Source organism: Aquila chrysaetos, chromosome 4 (assembly GCF_900496995.4).
Source record: "Aquila chrysaetos chrysaetos chromosome 4, bAquChr1.4, whole genome shotgun sequence".
NCBI classification, from domain to species: domain Eukaryota; kingdom Metazoa; phylum Chordata; class Aves; order Accipitriformes; family Accipitridae; genus Aquila; species Aquila chrysaetos.
In genome coordinates, this window is record NC_044007.1 from 32,283,605 (window position 1) to 32,302,392 (window position 18,788).

General features: G+C 47.1%; 1 protein-coding gene across 1 annotated transcript in view; it reads left to right on the forward strand.

The window, feature by feature from the left end:
* Positions 1-228: 228 nt before the first annotated feature.
* Positions 229-18,788, forward strand: part of TPD52 (tumor protein D52) — a 43,385-nt gene continuing 24,825 nt past the window's right edge. The window contains exon 1 of the mRNA XM_030011154.1: positions 229-451. Within this exon, the coding sequence (XP_029867014.1) occupies positions 430-451 (22 nt within the window). The 5' untranslated portion in view covers positions 229-429. The remainder of the gene's footprint in view (positions 452-18,788) is intronic.

Sequence of the window (18,788 nt, forward strand, 5' to 3'; positions counted from 1 at the left end):
CGGCCGCCGCACGCACAACGGGCACGGGCTTGAGCCCGGGGAGGGCACCGCGGCCGCGGGAGCGGGGGCTGCGGTGGGACAGGGCCCCCAAGGCCAGCTTTAGGGCTCCTACTACCGGAGGTAAAAGCGCTGCCGTCACGCAGCGCGAAGACCCGATCCGCTGCGGGTTCGTTCGGCTGGTTCTGAGCTCTTCAACGCTGCAACACGAAAATTGGGCCGGGGCCGGGGCCGACGGGCCCCGGCCCCGGGCGACCGCCCTCACCTGGGAGGGGCGGGGCGGGCCAGCTGACTGACGTGAGGCGGCCCCGCCCCACCCCGCCCCGCCCCGCCAGCGCGGGCGGCGCCTCCGCTGCCAACCAGCAGCCGGCGGGGGGAGGCGGCGGTTGCCGAGCCGAGGCCAGGAGAGCCGGGACCGGCGCCGGGGCCGCCATGGAACCCCCGAGGGACCAAGGTAGAGCCGGGGGGGGGCCGTCGCTGCGCCGCGCCTCGCCTCGCCTCGCCTCAGGCAGCCGCGGGTGGCGGTGCCAGGCGCTGCCGTGCGGCGGGGGGACGGCGGTTCCTCTCGCAGCCCTTCCGCCGCCGGCACGCCCGGCCCGGACCTGCCCTGCCCTGCTCAGCCCGCGGCGGGCCCGGCTGGGCGCACCCTTTCCGCGCCGCCGGGGCTGGGCGGGGACGCGGGGGTGAGGTGAGGTGAGGTGGGGTGGGTGGGGGAGATCCCCTCACGAGGTAACAACTCCTGTGGCGGGCGTGAGGGGTCCACGGCGAGAGCGGAGCGCGGCCGGCTGAGGTAGCTCCGCTGGAGCCCGGGGCCGGTGCGGGAGCGGGTCCCCCCCGGCCTGTGGCGAGGCTGCGCCTCCCGTCGCGCCGCCGGCTCGGGAAATGCGGAACCGGGGGGGCGGATGCTGGCCTCGGGGCGGGCGGCAGAGCCCGGGGCGGCCCCCCCCCCCCCAGTGTCCGTCCGTGTCCCGTTCCCCCCCCCCCGCCTCAGTGGGTGCCGCCATTGGGCGGGCGCGGGCAGTAAATCCCGACCTTCCCACGGGGGCTAGGGGGGAGCATAAACTTTGTTCTCACCCTGCAGCGTTTTCATTTTACGAGCGTGCAACTTTCGATTAACCAGCGCTGTTCGTAGGGTTGATTCGCTCTTAGTTGTCTCCATCCCGGGGCTGCTCGGCAGCTGGCAGCTCCATTTTGGCAGCTGCCCCTCGGCTCCTGAGCGGTAGCGGGGGTGGCACCTCCGGGCTGTCGCCTGCGTGGGTCTGTCGGCTTCGGAAGGCGGTGGTGCTTCACCGGTGTGCGTTTTGCCTGGGGAAGAGTGTTGTCCTAGCTGCCGCAGTTAAAACGCTCTCCCTAAAACTTTGTGGTTCACTTAAAACAAACAAAAAAAACCCTTGGGACTGCTGCCCAAGAGAGTAGTTGGTGCCTTGAGGAGGGCTGACCTGGATGCAGACAAAGCAGGATCTCTTGCTGTAAAAGCTTCTCCCACAAAGATATATGTTCTACTGATCCATATATCAGTTGGAGTCTTTTATACGGTGTAGTACTGAACTACACATCAGCTGCTTTCCACCAGACAAAGTAAGGCAGGCCTGGGTCAATAAGCTACTTTGAGTAAGCTGGTGGGGCTGCTCGGCCCAGCTCAGCATCTGCACCTGCACCCTTGGACTGATTTCATTCAGCGTTTTCCTGCTGAGCGTCCATGGGACGGTAGGAAGCATTCACTTGTGGCAGCAGCGGTGCTGAAAGCACACGAGGTGCTGGGAGTGTAACCCCTGACTCTGTGGGGTCAAGCTCTCTGCTCTGCCAGGTTCAGGTGCCAACCTTGATCTGTCCGTGCACTCGTTTAAGTGTTTTGAGGCTGCCATAGTACACTTGTACAATTAGCAATGACTTCTGAGTTTGTATGTAGAGAAAAGGGCAAGTTATCTTTGCTGGAGCAGAAGATAATCTGGTGAGGGGCTGAGCCTCTTCAGGGAGGTTCTTTCAACCATTCTGAAGTCCTGTGTCTGCCTTCGATATATATAAATTAAAAAAACAAAAAAAACCCATAAAAAACAACAAACCAAACAAAAAAACCCCAAACCCTATTCTTGGGGACTGACAAACAGAACTGTTCAGCCAGAAAACAGCACCACTGTCAGTTCGATCACGATTTTAATTCAAACTGCAGGAGTGTTAACACAGATTTCGGTATTTGTCCTGAAGTTCTTTTTTTGTGTTCGAGCCTATTAAAAGGCAAACACCTTTATTGCAACTGCAGGGTCTTGAACAACTTCCAATGGAAAAGGAGAGTGAAATACTGTGATCTTTTGAAAAGCTTTAGTGACAGTGCTGACACTTTCTAGAGGCTTGTTTTGCTATTGAACTAATTTTTGTATAAATACTGCTTTGTATGAAGAGGATACCGCACCTCAGGTTGTATATCAGAATAGTGTATCTAGTGTGACGTAAGTGACTGTTACGGAGCAAACATGGTGCAACACCTTCTTCCTCTGCCTTCTTTTTGGAGGTGATTATGCTATTTTTCTCTTCTGGGTGAGGTAAAGACCTGGAGGTACAGCAGGAAAATCTAGAACAGCCAATACACTTGTGCTTGTTCAACTAATGGCTTCTAATACCCTGCTAGTTAGCCTTCAAAGATCCATCTTCCTGGCAAACTGGCGTGCTTGCATAGGAAATTGTGCTTGATGATACGGTATTACTCACCAAAGCCACGTACTTGGCTAAAATCCAGGCTGCCAGGTCCTGTCTCTGGGGCTGGCTTCAACATCCTGGATTGCCTCCTCTAACGAGAAATTAATTTGTTTAAAAGTGTGAGTCAGAGGTGGTACTTTTCGTTGTTACGATGACAGCTTTCTCAGCTAGCGAAAGTTAGGAGGTGGGAGGAAAATCTAGGTTATAGTTAAGACTGCGGCCAGAGTAGACAAGGCTAATCCTCCAGGTGTATAATGTGTTTAAGTCTTCCCTCTCTCTCCTGTAATGGCAGCAGTCCTTAAAGGGTTGTTACTAGCCTACCATCGGCAGCATCAGAGCCATTGAGCAATCTTTCACTTGAAGTGTCTTTGTTTTCAGTGAAGGGATGTTTGGCCTGGGTGTATCCTTCTATATGGTGCTCAGTGCACTCCAACTGCTCTGGAAAGCTTGGGCTGCAAGCACTTGGGGTCTCTTGCTCTGTGACTACAAGCACCAAAGCAGTAGTGTCGGCTCAAGTCAAATGGATATAATATTCTCCCGAGATGAGGAGTCCCTTGTTCTATTGCTTTGAGTTAAGCTGCAGTGAATAAAAATCTGGTCTTTCACTGTGTGGAGTCAGTTGGTGAATGGACTAATAACTGCAGTTGTGTTTTCACAAAGATTCAGGCTCCCCCTGACCCCGCAAAAAAAAAAAAAAAAAAAAATCGTGTACCTGGTTTTGGTTGCAAAAAGAGTCTCTCTGTGGCTTGCCACTGGTACTGTTAGTGCTAGTATGGCTCACCACTGGAAAGAAAAGGAGAAAGCCACCCCAACAGTAGAAGCAATGTGCTGATGTGCTCTGAATGAGGAGACCGTGCCACTGAGCAGTTTCATGAAGACATGCCGCATGGCACAAACAGTTATCTACTAATACTGCATCTCCGATGTTGTGTTTAGGGGGTTCCATAATCTTAGGCTTCAGCAGCTCTTCGCTTATGTAACCTGGTGTCTTTCAAAATCTTCTGGTTTTGTGGAACTTAGGAGTCCCAAAACACTACACGATTTCTTGACAGAGGATGTAAGCCTTTCTTTTCCTAGAGCCTTGACTTGCATTTCTGGGGCTGACAAAATGGACTTTAATCTTCCTTTTGTGCAGAAGGAACTTGTTGCTGGCAGTAGGACAAGATTTCCCCCATTGTCCTAATGGATGAAGCTGCACCTTTTTCTACTGCTTTATTTGTTTTCTTTATCACTAGGTACTTGCAGTACTGTAGGTAAGAATTTTTTTTGTTCCTTAACGTGCAATTGTGAAATCAAACACTTGTAAGTAAATAAAAGTGGACAGCTGTTGTCGGAAGTGCAGAGGAAGAACGAGCTCACTGAACTGAGTGTCTGTAGCAGCGATTTGAAGATAAAAGAGGAAAAAAAAATAGCAGAACAGTTAATGTTAGTAGGTCTCTTGAACAGCAGCAAATCTTCCCCTCTCTTACATGAAAAACTTGGGGTGGGGGGGAAGTCTCATTGCTCTGACTCGGGCTGAGGGTCCTGGCTTGACAGGGTGGCGTTATGAGAGTTAAAGGCATTGCTATCCTCCCCCCTCAGCTGGTGCATGAATGAGGTACTGAAATGCAGGGGGGATCGGTGCACTGTGTTGGAGGGATGCTGGAGCAGCTGATGCACAAGCAGCTGCCCGTGCATCGGCGTGGGGTCGGCAGCCAGAGGCTGGAGCAGTGTCAGCTGTTCCTGCCCTCTCCAATGCTTGGGCATTGAAGGGTAACTTGAACTCTTCATTCATGCTCGCACCCACTTCAGGAGGAGGTGGAGGAGGGAGCCTGCCTGGCTCTCCAGCAGTGGAAAGAGTCTGTTGCTTGTGGTATGCATGGATCTTCTGTTTCTGTTCCCTATAACCAGTGCTGTCACATGCAGTCAAGACAATCCTTCACCGAGGCAGAGTAAAGCTTGCTCTCAGGCCTTTCGGGGTAGGGAAAGCTTAGCTAAGGATCTGCTTCCTTTGATCTGCCAACAAGGCCAAGCTGTAACTGCTCGGGGCTTTTAAAATCCCAGTGACATGAAATTGATGCAAGTCCTGTTTGTTCCAGTTTCCCACACTTTGAAGCCCTGTGAAACAGCCCATGGGTTCCCCTTTCTCCCATTGCAAACACGCATCTAAGCAATGGCAGACCTCGAAGGCTTGGCCTGATCTTGCTCTCTCAAAACAAAGCACTGCGCCTCGGCTCCAGTTGAAGAGCTGTGCTGGCGCAGCCTGGGCAAGCGCCTTGCTCTGTTTGATCTGGGTGCTTTGTGGTGGGTAAAGTGTGAACAGCTGATCTTTATGGCTGAAGTTGGCTGCCATATGTTAACACCTCTCCTAAAGCTGGCCTGGGCGTGAGTGCCATTGAGCTGCTTTCAGCTGTGCCTGGAGACTTCTAAGCACAGCCCCTTCCATCTGCAGGCGCTGCCAATAATGATGTACTGCACTAGTCTGCCCTGGGAATTTCATTTATATTTATGTTCTTGCTCCTGTCGATCTTGTATATGCCTTTTTTTTTCCTTGTCTTCTACAGGTCCTAAATACAGTAGCTCTTGACTAACAGCCTCTGTTTCACGAGCCAGATCTCAGCGTAGTCCTGGGAGGAGCCGGGTGGCGAGGGAAACGGGTGTTGGGGCTTCTGATGCTTTCTGCTGTGAAGTGACCCTGCTGGGCGAGGGCACCCCGAAAGCTGCTTTGGCTGCCCTGAGTGTTGTAAAGGCTGGGGTGCTAGGTAGGCTTTGTCCTTTTTCTTCACAACCATTTGCTCCTTTAACAGGAGGGGGTCTAGAAAATTTTCACGGGGAGGGAGCCCCTCAGCCAGTACAAAGAAGTCTTGTGTGAAGTCAAGGGACTAGATTTGCCATGTAAAATCGGTGACTTGTTTGTGGCTTGCTGATTCCTGAGGGTGCTGGACATTACTGCAGGTAAGGGAGGATATCAGCTGTATCTCTTCAAAAAGTGATGTTTCCATGGCAGCAGATACAGTGCAGGGAGTCTTCTTGAAAGCCAATGTTTTCTTGACCAGCTTTCAAAAGAAAAAAACCCCAAACAACTCCATTCTTAGTTTAATAGGAAAGAACAACAGTGTTGGTTGCTGAATGCTGTGCAGCAGACATCTGATGGGTGTAGGGTTTTTCATGGTTTTAAGAGAAGCCCACCTCCAGGTAGGATGATGATGACCCCACTGTTGCCTCCACTGGAGTCTTTGTAATATGGGCACTTCTGATCTGAGATTTGCTATATGCAGGAAAGGAGGTGTTTACCCTTGTCCTTTTAATATCCTGCAGTGAGTAAGCAGAAAATGTCAAAGGGTGACTGAAAGGGAAAGCAAGCTTTAAGCGAGATTAAGCACTAAATTGAAATGCTCTTGTTCAGCCAAAACTGTCACTGTGTGTCAGCTTCAATTTAATACTCCAGAGGGACAGCTTTCTCTCCTGTTAAAAGTAGTGAGCATCCTCAAAGTCCCTCATATTTGGGTGTGTATTAGCCGGAGAGATTAGGAGCTTTCACTCAAAAACCTTGTATTGGAGGGTAGGCTTTCAGCCACAAGCCTTCTCTTTTGAAAAGGCCTGCAGTAACAGACCAGCTACCCATAACTTTCTAATCTGGATCTCTCCTAAAGGTTCAGTGTCACTCCTGCCATTTCCTCTTGCTCCTTTTCCTCCTTCTCATCTGGCCCTGGTTAAGGGAGCTGAAAGAACATGTAGCTGTGTGTTGGCTTTGGCAGTCTGGCAGAGTGATACCATAAGCTATGGTTGCCCTGCTATGAAAATACTTATCTGGCAGAGGTGTAGACAGCTGTATGCATTTTTCTGCTATTGCAGCCACAAGTGGTGGCAATTTTCTCATGAGTCTGCAGCCAGTTGCCCCTGGGGGGGCAGTGCAGCGGAGAGTAGACTGGCTGCCAGCAAATGCTGGTGTGCAGAAAAACACTCATTGTGCTATTACTTGCTCCTGAACAGAAAGGGGTGGATTGACGCTATCTAGCGAGAAACCAGTGCTACTATTGTGGTGTGAATGGTGTCACTGAAAGAGGCAGCTTTTCTGTTTCACAAGCTGACTTCTCTGTTGCAGAGTGTGAGAGCAGAGCAATATGTGTCCTCGGATGCTCACCAATGGTGGAGTGCTCCAGCAAATGTATACGCTGCCTTGGCTGAGCCTGGGACGCTCCTTTAATTTCTGCAGAACTGAGGTCTGTAGGAACATGCTGTGCCACATGGTTCGGAGTGACAGGCTTCTGAACTGCCCTCTTCCTGCTTGTAGCCTACCAGCAGCACAACAAAAGCGTGCTGTGTCTAAAAACTTCATAGGCAAAGAGGAAGCGTGCTTTGTGTGTGTATATACATATATATATAAAAAAAGCAAGCCAATAATTTATTGTTAGTGTAATTGAAATTTTAATGATCCAATTCAAGAATGATTATTAGTTTATATCTTGTTACAGAAAAAGACTATTTATACAGATGAAGTCTTAGTAATAATAAAGGTAACATTGTATGCACTTAGTTTCTACACCTTTTCCTGGTGTTATTCTCATCCTTCCCCTGGCTTCTGAGGCTGGTAGTGTCATTTTGGTGGTGGCAGGGGTATTGCAGCAAGCTGTCAGTATTGTGACTCCTTTGCTGGGAGGAATAGGATGTTGATGGCTGCTTCTTCCTCACTGTGGGATCCAGTGGGGTCCTTGTGTAAAAAGCAAACAGATTTGCTTTCTTTCATTGCTCTGCAAGCTTCATGTTACATCCAAATCTATTATATAAAGTGCTTTTTATATATGTTAGATACTATTTCTTTGCTCTCTTTGTTACCTCTAAAGTAGTTTTGTCCACCTGCAGATCTCCATTGGCAATTGATGACTTTCTTACAGCTGTGGGATCTCCAGCATCAACCCTGTGCCCTATTATGTATCATACTATGCCTGTACTATCACATCCTGTGTCTCTACTTTCTGAGATACACCAAGTAAAACAAAGCTGCAGGCAAACCAAGAAAAGCTTAGACAGGGTAAGCCTGACAAGCCTCTAGTCCTGAGGCCTTGCAAACTCCATTCAAAGGTTATGGCCTATTACTAGCAATGGCAATATGGTATGGTGGGGTAACAAAGAGGCTGGTGAGTAGCTGCAGCTTGCTGGGAGTGGTTGGAGATGCTAGCAGAGGCAGAACAGCAGTTTTCCTGTTTTGCTTTCCCTTCTCTAGCAGCTAGAGGGGAGTGGAGTTTCATCAGAGCCCCCTAAGCCTGGGATATAGATGAAAAGATGTGCCAAGGGAGGCAACGTGGGCTGGAGTTGATGTTTCCAGTCAGGTGCTTCCCCTGTGCTTTGCTAGGATCAGAGCCCATGCTTGGCAGTGATCTCGGTTCATGAGAGAAACCTCAAAAACATTGAAAAAGAAGCTTTGTAGGTAATGCTTCTTAGCTGCTTTTTAGCATGGCAAAACTGCATGTTTCAGCTGTGAGCATTGGGGATGTTTCTCATGTCTGTTTTGCTTTGTTTACTTTTTTCTAAATTACTTTAAACTACTAGCAGGAGTCTTAAGATGGGCAAAAAGGAATCCTGCTCATCCCTCTCTCTTCAACTGTTCTCTGCCTAAACATGTATCACATCATGGCTTTAGAAAGTCTTGATTAACTTGATCAGCATAGCAGAATTTAAAAGAACCCCCCCAACGGTTCCACTCGAGTCTTCGCTGTCTGACGTTCATAGCAGTGCTCTACAGCAGTCCAGTCCCTGGGAATACTTGTATAATAGTGGGCATCTGTACCTGCTGGCAGGAAGGTCTGCCTTTGAAGAAGGCCATTTCTCTAAACTTGCATCTTCTGGTCCCCTGTAGTCTCTGCAGAGTTGTCTAGGGTCCTGATACGTCCCCTGCTTTTCCTCACACAGGCTCCCAGGAGTGGAGCTGTACAAGGACTTGGCTATAAGCATCTTTAAAGAAGCTGTCCTCTAAGTAGGAACCAGTACTTCCAACCCAAAAGAAGGGTCAGGGGTATGAAATGGGCACAGCTCACACTGGCTGAAATGCATCTTGCTCTCTAGTCGCTGTATTGGTCTGTAGAAGACAAATCCCTTCAGCATAGCTCAAAAGTGTTTTGCCTACATCTGAGGAGTCTTGAGAAGCAGGCTGAAGGCAAAGCAGAAGCCCCCAAATCAATCACTGTTTTTAACTAACCTGCGGACTCTTCTGTGAGCTTTGATTGCTGTTTGCAAAGCTTAGTTTTATGCCTGAACATAGACAGGCTTCAGTCCGCATGAGTGGATCACACGCTGCTGCATGCTGTTTCCATAGCATCATTCAAATCTGTGCTAGGCAGTCCCTGAAGAGGCTTGCTGAGCAGCTGACGTGTTCAGGGATGAGGAGCATCAGGAGTAGTACCAGCCTAGTGCATGGGCTGGGGAAGGAGCCTTATTTAAATACTGACTTTCCTGTTGCCAGATGTTGCTGTCTTGGCAGAAGGAAAACAGGCCGTTTTACTGCAATGTGCTTTGCTTGGAGCCATGAGCTCTTGAAAGCACTATTCATGCTGTGTGTTTCAGCTCCTTGACAAGCCACTTGCAGCATTGTGCTCCAAAACTTTTTTTTTTTTTGTTGTTTTTTGAGGGGATTCGATCTTGAGTAAAGGGATAGACCTGCAGTGAGTTCTTGTCTTTCTCTTCTCCCAGGACCACTCTGGTGCCTGCCTGGCAGGTATTTATTTTGCTGCCTTGTCCTCTGGGTTGTGACAGCCCTTTGTGTCAACTGGCTAGGCAGACTCTTCAGGTGCCGTGCATCTGTAGGGCCCTGAGTAGGTAGTGTGTGGGCCCTCGAGCAAGGGATGTGTGCACCTGCTGTACTCAGAGCATTGCCATGTGGTCTGTCACCACCTCTGGAGTCACTTGAAGGGGCAGGGAGCAGAAGTTACTGCAGAGGATCCCAAGGAGAAAACTGTCTGGACATCTGAAGAAGGCCAGGTGATGTGTCTGAAATGGCAAGCTCGGTTGTGCTGGTGCCTGCCAAGCGGTGGCTCTGCCCTGATCTTCTTACTGAGCAAGACTGAGCACAGCATGGGTCTGGCTCCCTACTTCTCCCAGGTCTCAGGGCATGTTTGGACCCCTGCACGCTATCTTCCCCACCAGTTCCTGCCCCAGGGTGTGTGAGGACCTCAGCCGCAAGCTTGGGCCGGGGACACACACCCCACACCCAAGTTGAGGATGTATGTGGAGGGGATCCTGTGCTCCATAGAAGTTGGCCTTTAATTTATGTAGCTTAACTGCTAAAAACTGCGCTGTGGCTTCTAGCTGGCTACTACTGTCATATGATTTAAGTGCAGTAATTTGGAAGGAGGGGAAGACTTTAAAGCTTTACTGTTGTTTTCTCCAATAAATCAGTCCTTAACTGCAGTAAAGGTGTGTTCTGGATGCCCACTTTAAACGTCCTCATCTGAAGACTCTGAGGAAGGAATAAGCAGTCGCTGCTACCATTTAAATAACTGTTTCTAGGAATCAGTCTTAAATCCTAGCCTTTTCTGAAATACATTTGTATTTCTTAATGCACTTCTAGCAAATGCTGAGGTACAGCAGTGACACCTGTCTGTATCTTGTAAACTGCTACTTGAGCTTTGGGTATCGATCTTGATGCTCTGCCAGGACTGCAGATCAGTCTAAATAGTTGTCCCTTCTGGGTTCAGTGCCTTGCTAGAAAACGTTTAGCACTTTACTCAGTCTGGCAGAACGACAGTGGACACTAAGCAGGTAGTAGTAAACTTCTTTGGAAAAGTAAAATGCAGTGGCTGAATGTCTCTTTTTGCATAAGATCTTGATTTCTAGACGCAAACAAGTCCTGCTTTCCTGCCCTTTATGTTAATCTTTAAATACTCAGTCAACTATGTTTTTTATGTTCTGGAGAAATCTCTGAGTATTTAATGTTAGGGGCGGAATTTGGTTTTGGACTGCATTGTCTCCAGCAGTTAATTTGTTCAGAGAAATAAGCCTACTGCAAGTGCATCCTTTATTACTCAGTTCCAGCAACCAGTGCTGCCGTTCAATATAAACTTGTTTAGTTGTGTTTCCCATCAAGGGAGGAAAAAACCAGAAGCTCACCAGGCATGTAACAGCTGCCAGAGAGAAGCTGCATACGTCGCAGGACACTGCTGCCATGTGCAGTCTTGCACAAACTGCCCGCAGGTTAGGTTGGTTAGACAGTACAGAGTGCTTTACAGACACAAAGAGTGTCCTGGCTTTGCTGGAGTGTGTATGGGTGTACTTGTTTAGTATGTTTCCCTCCAAATCATGGTTGCGAAGACTTGGTTTTAGCAGTCCTGCAGGAGAGGCAGTTGGTGCGCTGAGAGCATGGCTGGGACAGTAGGTGAGGCTTTTGCCTAACACACATCTCTGGGTGCATTGCTTAAAACACCAGCTTCTGAGCTGCAAGTTGTTCACACTATTAAGTGTATAATTTGTTCCTGCAAATTGTTCTGGGTTGGGGCAACCCCCAGTATCAGTACAGACTGGGGGATGAAGGCATTGAGACCAGCCCTGTGGAGAAGGACTTGGGGGTACTGGTGGATGAAAAGCGGGACATGACTTGGCAATGTGCGCTCGCAGCCCAGAAAGCCAACCGTATCCTGGGCTGCATCAAAAGAAGTGTGACCAGCAGGTTGAGGGAGGTGATTCTCCCCCTCTACCTCTCTCTTGTGAGATTCCAGCTGCAGTACTGCGTCCAGCTCTGGAGTCCTCAGCACAGGAAAGACATGGGCCTGTTGGAGCAGGTCCAGAGAAGGTCCACAAAAATGATCAGAGGGATGGAACACCTCTCCTGTGAGGGAAGGCTGAGAGGGTTGGGGTTGTTCAGCCTGGAGAAGAGAAGACTCCAGGGAGACCTTATTGCAGCCTTTCAGTACTTAAAGGGGGCTTACAAGGAAGACGGGGACAGACTTTTTAGTAGGGCCTGATGCAATAAGACAAGGAGTAATGGTTTTAAACTAAAGGAGGGTAGATGAAGACTAGATACAAGGAAGAAATTTTTTACAATGAGGGTGGTGAGACAACAGACCAGGTTGCGCAGAGAAGTTGTGAATGTCCCCTTCCTGGAAGCGTTCAAGGCCAGGCTGGACGGGACTCTGAGCAACCTGATCTAGTTGAAGATGTCCCTGCTCATTGCAGGGGGGTCGGACTAGATGGCCTTTAAAGGTCTGTTCCAACCCAAACCATTCTATGATAAATTACAGACTCCATCTGAATCTTTAATTTGGAAACTCATGCCACCATTAAAGAGTATTTGGGGCATCTTGCTTTGATACCTTTCTGTGTGGGTTGCAGATGAACATGAGTGCTATGGTTGGCAAGGAGCCAACCTTGTGAGCAGGGAGAATTAGTTTCTGCATATTTCTAAACAGGAGGAACTGAAAACTGTTGGAATTAACGCTCTGAAACTGAATGGTTTTGTTTGGCTTGCATGCCTGTTGCTGAGCAGGTTTTTTGGCGTGAAAGATTTTTGGAGATTGTATAAGAAGGGAAGCAACTTGAGTGGAATATGCAGAGCAACCTGTTGAATGCTTCCTGCTGTGGCAAGGGAGTGTTTTTGGAGTAAACAGCAAAAGGGAGGGCTTTACTGGAATAAAGTTATAGTTGTCTTTAATTCCATTCTAGCACACTGGTACGTGAAGGCTTTGATATGCTTCTGTTTCTTATTTACAATTCAAGAGCAAACTTCACCTTGGTGAATCACAGAAACTTACTTCCCCCCTCCTATCCCCAATGAAGAGTACTTTCCTATTCAAGAAGCATCTTTTGAGAAAGTGAAAATATGGAATGGGAAGAGGGGTACAGAAGTCAAAGGAAGACCTCTGTGTGTAGTCAAGAGGAGCTGAGAAGACTTTTTAAGCTCTTTGGGAGGCAGAACTGATAAGTCGAAGACAAAAAAAGCATCAAGTAAAATAACTAAATTTCTGTAGTCTGCCTGTTCCAAGGCAATGTCACTAGGGAGGTCTTGTTTCCCCTTCATGCAAGGTGGTGGCAGCAGCATTTCTGAGGGGGGGTGTGATGTGGCCTTAATAATAATACCGTATCACAGCTCCCTAGCTAAACTACACAATTGGGGATTGACAACTGGGAAGAAGCAGTATGCCAGTCAGTGCTTGGACTTTCCCCTCTTCAATATCCTGATCCAGTTTTTATCTGGCAATGCAGAATGAAAAGTTTTTAATTGCATTATTAATAGCTATTTAAGCTTTGAATTATTCTGAGTGGTTTCTGTGCTGATGGCCGAGCTATGATGTGCCAAACCTGATGTAACAGTAACCTGCTAGATATCAGCTAGACCAATCCTTTAAGTGTAAAGTTTGAAAAGCTTACCAGGCTAATCCATTAAACAGAACTGATCCATTAAACTTGAACTGGAGCATGACCAGAGTGGCTACAAATATATGTATTTTTTTGTTTGACATTTACAGTTGTGAAATGGGGTGTGTGATGGGTTACCTTGTGCAGTAGGGAATGATGCTGAACTTAGACTTCACTTAGCAGTGCAAACGTCTATTCTTAGGGTTTGCAGTGATGTTCAGTTCCAGGTCAAATACTGTGAGGAGGCAACTTGAAGAAACAGTGGAGTGCAGTTCTGGACCAGCTGCTCACTAAAAGCAGTGGAGGTATGCTTTCTTTAAAAAAAAAAAACCCAAACCCAAACAAAACAACCAAACCCACGTAAATCCAAACAAAAAACCCCAACAAAACCCCCTTCTGTTCTTCCCCCGACTCCGCCCCAACTTTTAGAGCTGAAGCTCAATTTCCTTCAAGACACATCCTTCAAACTTTGATCTTTCAAACCCACTGCACTTCTTCCCTCCCCCTGTAGTTTCCATCATGTCAGCTGGACCAGAATCAGGAAAAATGTGTGCCCGACTTTGTTCATCTAGATGAGTCTTTCCAGTTTTGTCCACTCTCATATACTTCAGTAAAATAAATGGTTTAACTTGCTCTGCTTACTTTACTGTGAAATAATAAGTGAGGAGCCTGGAGGTCAGCTTATCCAAGCACGTTGATGTTTAGGAAAACTTACCTTTGTGTGGAAAGGACAGGGACACGACTAGGTGATGCATAAATACATGAATACTGCTTGGAAATCTTGAGAGATTAGTACTTTTATGATCCGAGATCAGTACTTTTCTGATCTGAACCTGTGTAGGTTGTAAAAAAGCAAATATAGATTGCCTATAATGTCACCCAGAGGCAAAAAGTGGTGTCTCATGTCCAAAGTCTGATCTGATGGAAGGAGATATGCTTAAGTCCTTCTAGGACCTGGAAATCCTTGGAAGCTTTATCTCTTTGTGTGGAGTCATCTCTAGACAAACTTTCTTGACCCTTTTCTTTGCCTTCCTCTGCTTTTGGAGTGATTAGTGTTTTATGACTGTCTGTTGATTTGTGTGACAGCAATATCTCTCTAGGCTAACAGTTTCATTTAATTTACTGTCCTAGTCTGACTTGGAGTAGGAGCAAATGTCTGTTAACAGGATTTACTCAGCTCAAGCAGCATTAAAAGTCATTCAAGGACATATCACTCGGATAAAATCTCAGAGTACTTATTAATATAATGGGAACTTCAGTGGTTGTAATACTTTAAAGGTAGATGTATTATCTGCATTGTATTAGAAAAAAAAATAAGCCAGTCAGTGCAGTTGGTTTGTTAGTGTATTGCTCCTGGTTCATTCCATGCACAGTTACAGGATTCTCCCTCTTACCTCTTAAATGAGATTAAGAGCAGTGGAGAAATAATCAAGCCCCACATCTTGAGTTTGACCAGTTTGCAGCCCTGGCAGAATGTGGTTCAAGGTCCCTGTGCTAGTGATAGCCACTGTTCCAAATCAGTTTGGAAGCACTGCAGAATGGGTGCTGCCCAGCTGGGTATGCTGTGTAGCAGTATGGGCAAGTAGCAGCCAAACTCTGTCTGGAACAGGACACTTCAAGCGCTACTCGGTTGGATGGGTGACTAGTAAAATGCTGGACTGTAAAGGAATAGGTAATGTATCTTGTTTGATGCTGCAGAGAAAACAACACAACTTATTCTGTGTTTTCAAATGAGAGATACCCAGTAATAGTGAACTGCTGCATCAGTGTGCAGGAGTACTTTATACCAGCAATCTGTTGGTGTGCCATTAGCACTCCTATGTTAGGTTTTGTTTTCTTGGGTTTAGGTGGGCTCACCAAAATTCTGCAGTGGGTGAGAGATATAGATGAATAATATGGGCTTGTCTTCATTATGGGCTGATCTGCTTGGATAAGCTCCGTAAATGGCTCAATGTCTATTGTCGGCTTTTAAGTACCTCATGGACAGGCTGGTTCTCTGAAGGGCTTGTGGCAAAAAACATTAGTAGTCTAAGGGTGGGATTGGACCGGTTGGGGAAGGGCGATCAGGAGCATGTTCTTATGACCTGAGAGACTTCTGGGGCATATATGATTGCATATTTATTGTGCCAGTGCACTTCTACTGCTAGCTAGGCAGGTTTTTACAGTTTTGTGGACATTTCACACTATGTTCTCAGATAAGCCAAGAGCAAAAATGTTAATAGGATTTCTACACAGCTTGCTACTTGCAGTTGCTTGTGTTTGAGAAATCATACTTTAAGTGTTATGCAATTACACTTGTTTGACAGCACCAGTCTAATTCTTAAACTTGGTTAGTCAAGGCCTGAGAAGGGAATAGTATCAACCTGGTGGTTGCCATCATCATGTTGAATTATTCTTACATTTGTCATGGATAACCGAATAAGGAGCCAGACTACAGCAGGAGCACAGCTTAACCACGCAACCAGTAACTTGTGTGTGGAAGTTCTGCCAAAAAATACACGTTTTTACAGCTTTGCACTTTCCAAGAACATGATGTGACTGCAAGGAGCTGTGAGACTTGAGAAATTCGAAAGGTTTGTGCTTCTCAGGAGGGACTACTTAAAAGTAACTGGTATCCCAGGAACTTGTGCATAGCCACCTCTGTTTGGTGAATATGTACAATAAGGGCTAGATTCAGCTGTAAGTTTTCAAATTAATTCCCACATTTTAATATGCATTTATTGGGGGGTGTAATTCTCTCCCAAGTTGCAATGAACTTAAAGTTAGGTTTGAGGACAAAAAGGGTAAGTTAGAGGCCTGGGCACTTGTTTGCTTTTGTAGCTTACTGAAATGGCTCCAGGCTAGTATCAAGTACCTTCAGTTGACTTCTGATATATGTTGTTTGGATCTGTTTTAAGCCAGCTGATGCTGTGAGTGTAGAAGAGGGCAGGGTAGCCCAATGAGGGGATTAGGCAGAAAAAATGAAAGGTACGGTATCCAGATGACCTGGCAAAAGATTGGCTGCCAGTCTTCTATATGAAGGCTGCCACCAAACAGTGCCTGTATGTGTAACAACAGAAGTCAAAATGATGCTTCCATTAAGTCCTATCAAATCTGCAGTGAGGTCGCCAGGGGTGAAGGTATCTGAACACAGCCTGAATTTAGAAAATTGGGCAGGATCTTAGGGGAGTGCAGCCAGCTAGCCGTTTCCTTCGATAGCGTTAGGGATGTTTGGAATGGATTTATGTCAGCAAGAGAAGGCTGTTTTGACAAGGTGGAGCTTTCCATGCTTTGTTGTCTTCTGTTGGTAAGCTTAGCAGTGCTTCTAATAAATTTCACTCCGGTTGGTATTATGTGTGCACCCTTTGTGGGAGCACACCTGCAGATTACTGTGCTCTCGCTGTTTGTGGGCGACTTGTACAACAACGCTAAAGATTACTGTGTCCCAAGCTCAGAAGTGACTCTCCCAGTGCTTTTGAAGGGCAAGTGTCCTAGTTTCAGCTGGGATAGAGTTAACTGTCTTCCTAGTAGCTGGTACGGTGCTATGTTTTGAGTTCAGTATGCGAAGAATGTTGATAACACTGATGTTTTCAGTTGTTGCTAAGTAGTGTTTAGACTAATGTCAAGGATTTTTCAGCTTCTCAAGCCCAGCCAGCGAGAAAGCTGGAGGGGCACAAGAAGTTGGCACAGGACACAGCCAGGGCACCTGACCCAAACTGGCCAACAGGGTATTCCATACCATGTGATGTCCCATCTAGTATAGGAACTGGGGGGAGTGTGGGGGGAATCTCCGCTCGGGGACTAGCTGGGTGTCGATCGGCGGGTGGTGAGCAATTGCACTGCGCATCATTTGTACATTCCAATCCTTTTATTATTGCTGTTGTCATTTTACTAGTGTTATCATTATCATTACTAGTTTCTTCTTTTCTGTTCTATTAAACCGTTCTTATCTCAACCCGTGGGTTTTGCTGCTTCTTCCCGATTTTCTCCCCCATCCCACTGGGTGGGGGCGGAGTGAGTGAGCGGCTGTGTGGTGCTTAGTTGCTGGCTGGGGTTAAACCACGACAGCAAGCTAACATCTTTAGCTGAACCAGCACGTGTTTGGAAGCTTTTGTGCCAGCTTTTGTCTGGACTGAGGAGCTTTACTAGGAGAACCCAAGAGCAAGCACTAGGGAAAGTTGCTGGGGGAATAAAGGAACCTGCACTGGAGTGGGTGAAGAGTAAATTGAGGAGCCTGAGAAGGGAGTTCAAAGACTTAACTTCAGCCTAGTTTCCCTGGGCTCTGTTTAATTGATAGATTAAAGGGTAAGAGGAGGTGAGGCTCCTGCTATAGGGTAGTTTTAGCGTAGTGACACTGATAGCTGATTTGTCAAATTCAAGCTTTTCTTTGTATACAAGAGTGAACTCTTCCTGCTGCAGAGGCGTACATTCACTTCCCTCCTGGGGAAAGAAGGGTCAGGGAGAAGTGGATGGCTTTCTAAAACATATTTGCCAAGAGCTTCCTCTGTGTTGAAAGTCTGGAATCACATGTCAGGCCCAAGAAGTTGCTCGCTTATTCATCTTGTGAGCAAAATGTAAGTCAGTCCCGTTTATGCAAATACAGGACTTTTTTTTCCCTCTAGAATCTGGCCCAACTGGACTGGTCAGCTACCTTTTTCCTGCAGACTCTTCACTGAAATCAAAGTAGTCACTACTGTTGTAAATGCTCTTGCCTTGCTTGTCAGCTGTCATAATACTCCTGTACATTGAGAGATGTGTGGAAGTGCCAAGTCTCCTGTGAAGTCTCTGTCCATACCTCAGTTTAGAAAGTGTGGGAGAAAATTGAAGTTTATTCTGTCAGCAGGTAGGTATTTGCAAATCCAATTCACAAGATGAAGGGCTGGCCATAGACCTCCCATGGGGCAGGGCACCAGGACTCCTCATGTTCCCGAATAGTCCCTTCAAGGTTGCAGACCTTGGAGGATCTGGGTGAGCAGCCTGTGACTTTGTACAGGCATTGTCTTAATCACAGAATGGTTGAGGTGGGGAGGGACCTCTGGAGGTCATCTGGTCCAGCCCCCCTGCTCAAGCAGGGACACCCAGAGCTGGTTGTCCAGGACCATGTCCAGATGGCTTTTAAGTATCTCCAAAGTACTTACCCTAAGCCCCATTGCTTGCATCAAATTACGTGCTGCTTGGTTGCTTAGGTGCTTCTGTACTTCTGTCCTTGATAGTAAATGGTGCAAATTCTGTGCTACACCAAATCCAGGCACGAACTTGGTAATTACGTGGCAAGAGCTAGTGTGTACCTCAAGCATTGAAGACTGTTTGCTGGTATTATTAAAGCATTGCTAAGACTACAGATGGTGCTTTTTTTGGTGATTATCCTTTCAGATATCACAGTATGTGATTTAGCCTAATACGTAATCAAATCTGCTGTGTTCTTAAAACTTCAATATCATTTTCATGGTGGGACTTGATATTGTGGACTGAGAATGGTGGGCTTTTCTGGAGCTGCTTTTCAGAAATGCAGGCTCCGGGGAGCAGTGTTGAAAGACGGAGGTTTGCTTTAAGAGTGCAAAAGGGCACTCTTGTCTTCTGAGGGAGGCTGGGAGTCACTCCAATTGAACTCACTCAAGTAAAGCTTTTAATTAGATTGCAAGGTTACATACTAAAACTTTGTTTAAAACAATCCCATTCTGCACTACAGCCTTTTCTTCCTAATCTTTTCCAACTGTCATCTGGCTGCAGCTCAGCACTATTTCTCCAGTGTTTTTGACAGGTTCAGTCTCTTACCAGGGATTGGAGTCTCTGAA